The sequence below is a fragment of the Etheostoma cragini genome, chromosome 3 (assembly GCF_013103735.1).
Source record: "Etheostoma cragini isolate CJK2018 chromosome 3, CSU_Ecrag_1.0, whole genome shotgun sequence".
NCBI lineage: Eukaryota > Metazoa > Chordata > Actinopteri > Perciformes > Percidae > Etheostoma > Etheostoma cragini.
This window is the reverse complement of record NC_048409.1, coordinates 28,495,343-28,501,431: the sequence shown is the minus strand read 5'-3', so window position 1 is coordinate 28,501,431 and position 6,089 is coordinate 28,495,343. Positions and strand designations below refer to the sequence as shown.

At 40.5% G+C, this 6,089-nt stretch overlaps 2 protein-coding genes across 2 annotated transcripts in view; one reads left to right on the top strand and one right to left on the bottom strand.

The window, feature by feature from the left end:
• Positions 1–286, top strand: part of LOC117942384 (rhomboid-related protein 4-like) — an 8,320-nt gene extending 8,034 nt beyond the window's left edge. The window contains exon 10 of the mRNA XM_034867812.1: positions 209–286. Coding sequence (XP_034723703.1) covers positions 209–286 — 78 coding nt within the window. The remainder of the gene's footprint in view (positions 1–208) is intronic.
• A 748-nt stretch (positions 287–1,034) lies between these two features.
• The window catches only part of LOC117942383 (solute carrier family 35 member F2-like), a 10,772-nt gene continuing 5,717 nt past the window's right edge, over positions 1,035–6,089 (bottom strand). The window contains exons 4-7 of the mRNA XM_034867811.1: positions 4,937–5,106; positions 4,796–4,848; positions 4,067–4,221; positions 1,035–1,385 (exon numbers count right to left, since the gene is read on the bottom strand). Of these exons, the coding sequence (XP_034723702.1) occupies positions 1,089–1,385; positions 4,067–4,221; positions 4,796–4,848; positions 4,937–5,106 (675 nt within the window). The 3' untranslated portion in view covers positions 1,035–1,088. The remainder of the gene's footprint in view (positions 1,386–4,066; positions 4,222–4,795; positions 4,849–4,936; positions 5,107–6,089) is intronic.

Below are 6,089 nucleotides of genomic sequence, written 5' to 3'. Positions count from 1 at the left end.
GTGTATATATGTATGTCTATGTATATCTGTGTGTATATATGTATGTCTATGTATATCTATGTGTATATATGTATGTCTATGTATATCTGTGTGTATATATGTGTGTGTGTGTATAGATATAGATAGATATATATATATATACTGTATATTATGCACTTTACATGTTCAAGGTTGTGCTCATTTGAACTCCTTTATATACTGTTGGTAGTTTAATCAGCAGCAACGCATCATATTCCAACAGATCATCATGTTTGTTGTGTTGCTGTCCTGTATCAACGGTTTATAACTCTTCATGATGTCAGAAAAACAGCTCTGTTTTCAGCTTTGTGCCGATGCATTAACCGGCTGATCCAAGAGTTTTAAACACTTTATTTTAAGAAGTAGAAAGTTATTACAAAAATTCAACATCAACACATCTGGAGATTCATCGCTTTCACTGGACAGGAAGGGGAGGAGAAACTAATCTGAAAATCAACTGAAGCTGTCAGACAAATGGAGTTAAAAAATACAATATTTACTTCTGAGATATAGAGCAGGTACAACGTAGAAAGTTATAGAAAATGGAAAAACTTGGGTTAAGTACAAGTACCTCAAAATTGAAATTTGACATTTCACCAGTGTCAAAATGATCAACACTACATGACATGTTTTGCTCATTCATTTCTAAATGTACATAAGCAAAACTCAAATATTTGTGTATATGTGTGTATATGTGTATCTATATATACACACGTATATATACTGTATGTGTGTGTGTGTATATACACATATGTATACACATATGTATATGAGTGTGTACATATAAAAACAAAAATGTGTGACATATATACTACCATTATTATTATTATTGCTTTTCACCCTTTCAATTCCTTAATTATGCTAATTATGTAATACTGTATAATAACATTCCTTTAACTATGTAAATACCATACATATCCACACTCCTTATATTTCTCTATTTATATTTCTACTCTAATATTTATACTATTTGTGCAACTGGAACACTGAGTTTTTGACATCTGATTCTGATATTGACATGCTGTCTTGCTGTACTTAACATTTTAGTGCTGTGTGCAACATCCTCCTCATCATTCCCTCGTTGGAGGCCCGGAAGCTCTCGTCTTCTTTGCCTTTGTCCTCTTCTTCTCCTCCTCTTCCTCCTCCCTCCCCCCGCCCCCCCGCCGCTCCTCCTCACTGATGATGAACACCACCACTTCCTTGGGTGTGACGTCGTCCACGTGGTCTTCCGCAGGGTTGTCACAACCTTCCTCGCAGGTGGGGGTGGAGGTGGGGGGGCCTGCGTGGTCGGTGGGCGTTGGCACGGCGTTGAAGGCGATGAAGCCGATGAGGACCACCACCAGCGAGACCAGGTAGAGTCCCGAGAACTGGGGCAGAAAGGGAGCCGGCTCTGTTAACCCTCATGTGGTCCTCGGGTCAAATTGACCCGTTTTCCTATATCAGTGTTCTTTTTAATTCCCCAAAATAACATGATTGATTCCACACAACGCTCTTTGCCAACTACACATCTCTACTTTCAATAATTTTGGGGCGTCTTATTCAATTTTATAGCATTTGAAGAAAATAATTGGGAAATTTGGGGGAAAAAACGGGTGATACCCTAAGGGGATTTTAACCCAAACCACAATCTTTTTTCTATTCTTTTCTAGTGGTTTTGGTGTCTTAACCCTCACATTGTCCTTGGGTCAAAATGGCCCATTTTCCTACATCAATGTTCTTTTTAACTTCCCAATTCCCCCAAAATAACATGACTGATTCTACACAACGCTCTTTGGCATGTACAAATCTGTACTTTCATTAATTTTGAATTTCAATTTTAAAGTTTAAATAGTATTGAGTAAAAGTTGACATATTCCAGTCTGTGATTATCATCAACAGCCATTACTTTTAATTTTAGTCCAAATAATCCCTAATTTCTGCTTTTCTAACTCAAACATTAGGTATTATTTCCTATAGATGAGGTTTATTGACCATAAATTCCAAAATAACTGTAAAACTAAAGTTAATAAGTCAGTGTTACGTAGAGTTGAAAACATCAAAACGAGTGACAACCATTGAAAGCGTCGAGTGTTGAAATTAAAATTAAAATTAAAATTAAAATTAAAATTCCAATATCTAATTTTTTGATTTTAATTTTAATTTAATTTAATTTTTATTTTTATTTTTAAATTTTTCATTATATTAAAAATATGTTCAATATGAGGCAAAGCCAGTTTTTAACCCTCCTGTTGTTCTCTCGGGTTAAATTGGACTCTATCCCAGAAATTTGGGGTTCTTTTAACCAATTAGTAAAAATAACGTGGATGGTTTTCTACAATGCTCTTCACAAGTAGATTAAATGATCAGTTCACGACTTTAATTGAATTTGGGTAATATATTCAATTTTACAGAATGTTTTATTATTTTTTATTATAAAAGAGCATTGGGACAAGTTTCAAAAACGTCGGAAAAAAACAAGAAAATTGTCAAAGGAACCGAAAAAAAATCTACTAAACATCGGATAAAAGCGACCAAGATGTCAAGAAAAGCTTCAAATAAATAGAATAAATAAATCTTGAACCTCTTTTGGGGAGTGAGTTGTCTTCTGTATGTTGTTTTTTTTTTAAAGGGGGGGGGGGGGTAAATCTTGAGACTTTGGACTCACAAGTTTATAAACTACATGTATGACACACGACATTTTAGAGTTTACATTTGAACCCGTTTTGGGACTCATCAACGCATCGGTATGACATTCAGTCGGTCGTTGTGACCCAGAGAGGGGGGGCAAGACGAAGACCCAAACCAGCACTGTCTCAACATCGACCAAATCAAAGACCCACTGACATGCTCTCGTTTTTAAAGGTCCAGAGTGTACCGTGTCTAGTTATTAAAATCGGTGTGTCACGTCACAAACCTTTTTCTTTTACATGCATATTTACCACCACCATCAATACAAACATCGGTATTCCTATTGGCTTGAGATTTCACATCTCCATTGACCTGGGGTAGACGCTCCATGTTCGTGCGCCATCTCGGAATACGTTAGCCGGTGAGGGACAAACAGGACGTCCTGCTCCACCTTTTGCATTTTTGCTGTCACATGGTAACCACACGTATTCAAAATCCAGATTTTCAGGAACAGGAGTCTTCTTCTTTGCCCAGAAAAATAAAAAGGAGATTGAAAAGAGCAAGCGACCAGCTTTTTATAAGCGTGAAGGCTACCGTAGCTGTAATACGTACTCTGAACTAATTGGCGCGAGAGAGTTGATTGCGATGTGTGATCTCAGCGCTAGAACGGAGAAATTCCGACACATTGGACCTTTAAACAGAGCTGAAAATAGCTGGGCTCTGACCATTTGTATTAAACAAACAGGAGGAAATGTTGCATTTGTTAAGGACCATGTCAGCGGCAGATTAGTCCACATTTAATGCTGCAGTGCAGTGGTTCCCAAAAGTCAGAAATAAGTGGGGTCCCACCTCATCCTAGAGGGGAGTCATTCATATTTTACTATAATTCCATCCATAAATAACTCAATGACAGATTGTATCAATCTTTTGGTTGTGGGTTTAATACATTTTCTGTTACTAAACATCCAAAAGCAAAACTCCTGTCAGATGAGGGACCCTGGGACAAAATCGAATCAAACGGGGGTCCGTGGTCTAGTTTGTGTCTTTTTAGGGGTCCTTGATGTGACAAAGGTTTGGGAACCACTCATCTAGGGTGTATTTATGGCACCAGGACGGTGTTTGTGGGATTAAGTTTTCCTTAAATGTAGAATATCCAGACTAATACTTTAAATCTAGGGTCAGAAAGTAGGGAATGTACATAATGTGTTATTTTTGCACATTCTCATGTTACATAGTTGTATGTCTGTGTTGTTTATTTCATATTAATGATGTTTTTTTTGTATTCACCATCAACCAAAGCAACTTCCTAGTAAGGGCTACTGACCAGGCAATAAATCTGCCATGCGTGTGTGCATGTGTGTGTGTGTGTGTGTGTGTGTGTGTGTGTGTTTGTGGGTGTGGGTGTGTGTGTGTGCGTGTGTGTGTGTGTGTGTGTGCTCACATTGTACTGGAAGAGGAAGATCCCACAGAAGAGGCTGAAGAGGTCAGCGGTGAGCAGGGAGAGGTTGACGGAGGTGGCGCTGCTCAGCTTCACCACTACGGGCATGCAGCTGTACAGGGCGTACATACACAGCGCGTAGGCGGAGAACAGGAGCCCTGAGAGGAGAAACACACACCAGCTAGTTTATATTGACAACTTAAATGTTAAAGGAACACTCCCGGGATGCTTATCCTAACCAGTCCAGAACACAGATTGTGTATAAAGATGGACACGCAGATGGACAAAGTACACACAATGATCCACTGGTGTGAGCAAATGACCGTTTATCCAGATAATTTAAATAGCTCACGTTACTGTATCGTGTGAAGAGTCAACTTAATCTGTGACTTTGGCTATCTGACACATAGTGGCCAAAAATGTTAAATGCAGAAGGGGGGGGGGGGGGGGGGGGTTAAGTCACCAATAGGGGTCATAGATTACATATTGCCCGTTAGTGTCCCTTAATGTTCAATTAAGGAAATTGCTGAGCTAGTTTTCAGCTTAGTCAGAAGAAAATCTGAGACTACATAGTAGACTTTAGACATCTTATATTTGAATGTAAGCATTAGCTTTCTATGCAAAAAAAGAGTTGTATAATATAAAACCAATGGTTTGAACCAGAATCATTGCCAGGTCATCTCATCCTCATCCTTATTTTGTCTTCAGAGTGTTTCTGTGTGAGACACTGACCGATTTGCCAGCTCCATTGGATGGTGGACACTTCATGACGCTCCAGGATCACCCTGGGTGAGTAAAACCAAAAAAAACACCCAGATTAACAATAGTGTTGAATGAGTCCTGAGTCCTGATCGCAGTCGCACCCACACTCACATCTGTATGGTGCAGATGATCGTGCCGACAAGGCCGACCATGCCCAGGAACTCCACCCTGCTGAGGTTCTTCACTGTGTATTCCTGACACACGTTAGACACCGCGTACAGCGACGCGCTGAGCAGCACCAGACCGTCGCCTAACAGGATGTTGGAGGCTGAGGAGACAAAAGCAGAGACGTGTCATTTCTGTGGTCCAACATCTGCAAAACAACACTAATTGGCTGTGGATGGCAGGGTCATTAAAGACAGGGCTTTCAGGCAGGAGAGTGGCATTCATGTCCCTGGGAAGAACACAAGACTTTCACCCAGGGCACACGGGTTCGTGTCCCAGGAGTGTCCAACCGAGATCTTCTGCTAGTTTCTCATCTCATAGTCGATGTGGTGGGCGCCCGGGTAGCCCAGTTGGTATAGCGGGCGCCCATTTATATAGGTGTACTCCTTGAGGCCTGGGTTTGACTCTGACCTGTGGCCCTTTGCTGCAGGTCATTCTCCTCTCTCTCTCTCCCCTTTCTTGTCTTCACTTGTCCAGTAAATAAACGCCTACAAATGTCCCAAAAAATAATCAAAAAAAGAAAATAATTGTCGCTTTGGTGCTGTTGTCGCATGACGCTCATTCTTTGTCCTCTAAACTCAACTGCAACGGTCTCTGAAACGACCTATCACCTCACGGTGCCCTGTGGCTTTAGTGTGTAACTTTTTGATATTAACGAATGTCCGTTACATTCAAGTCGTTGCCAAATGAGTTGTTACACAACTTGTTAAGACTTCACACAACACACTCCGGATTTCTCCGTATGAGCGTCTGTGTTCAGAGGATTGTGGCGTCCGGCGATTTTTCCCTCTCAGAAACTTCAGTGAAGATAAAGACCTATTCTGAAGAATCCGTCATGTTTTTTTCAATCCTCTGTGTCCTCCTTGGCTACTAGCAACTGTATTTACTGAGAATTCCTCATGGGGGGCGACAGAAACCACGCAACCATTAAAATCGTTAAACTTAACTGGCATGTTGTCACTCTGTCCGGCCAGCGGTCGCCTAATTTCATGGAATAACATTTCCGGAGTAATGTGTTCAAATGTGTGTGTGTGTGTGTGTGTGTATGTGTGTGTGTGTGTGTGTGTGTGTGTGTGTGTGTGTGTGTGTGTGTGTGTGT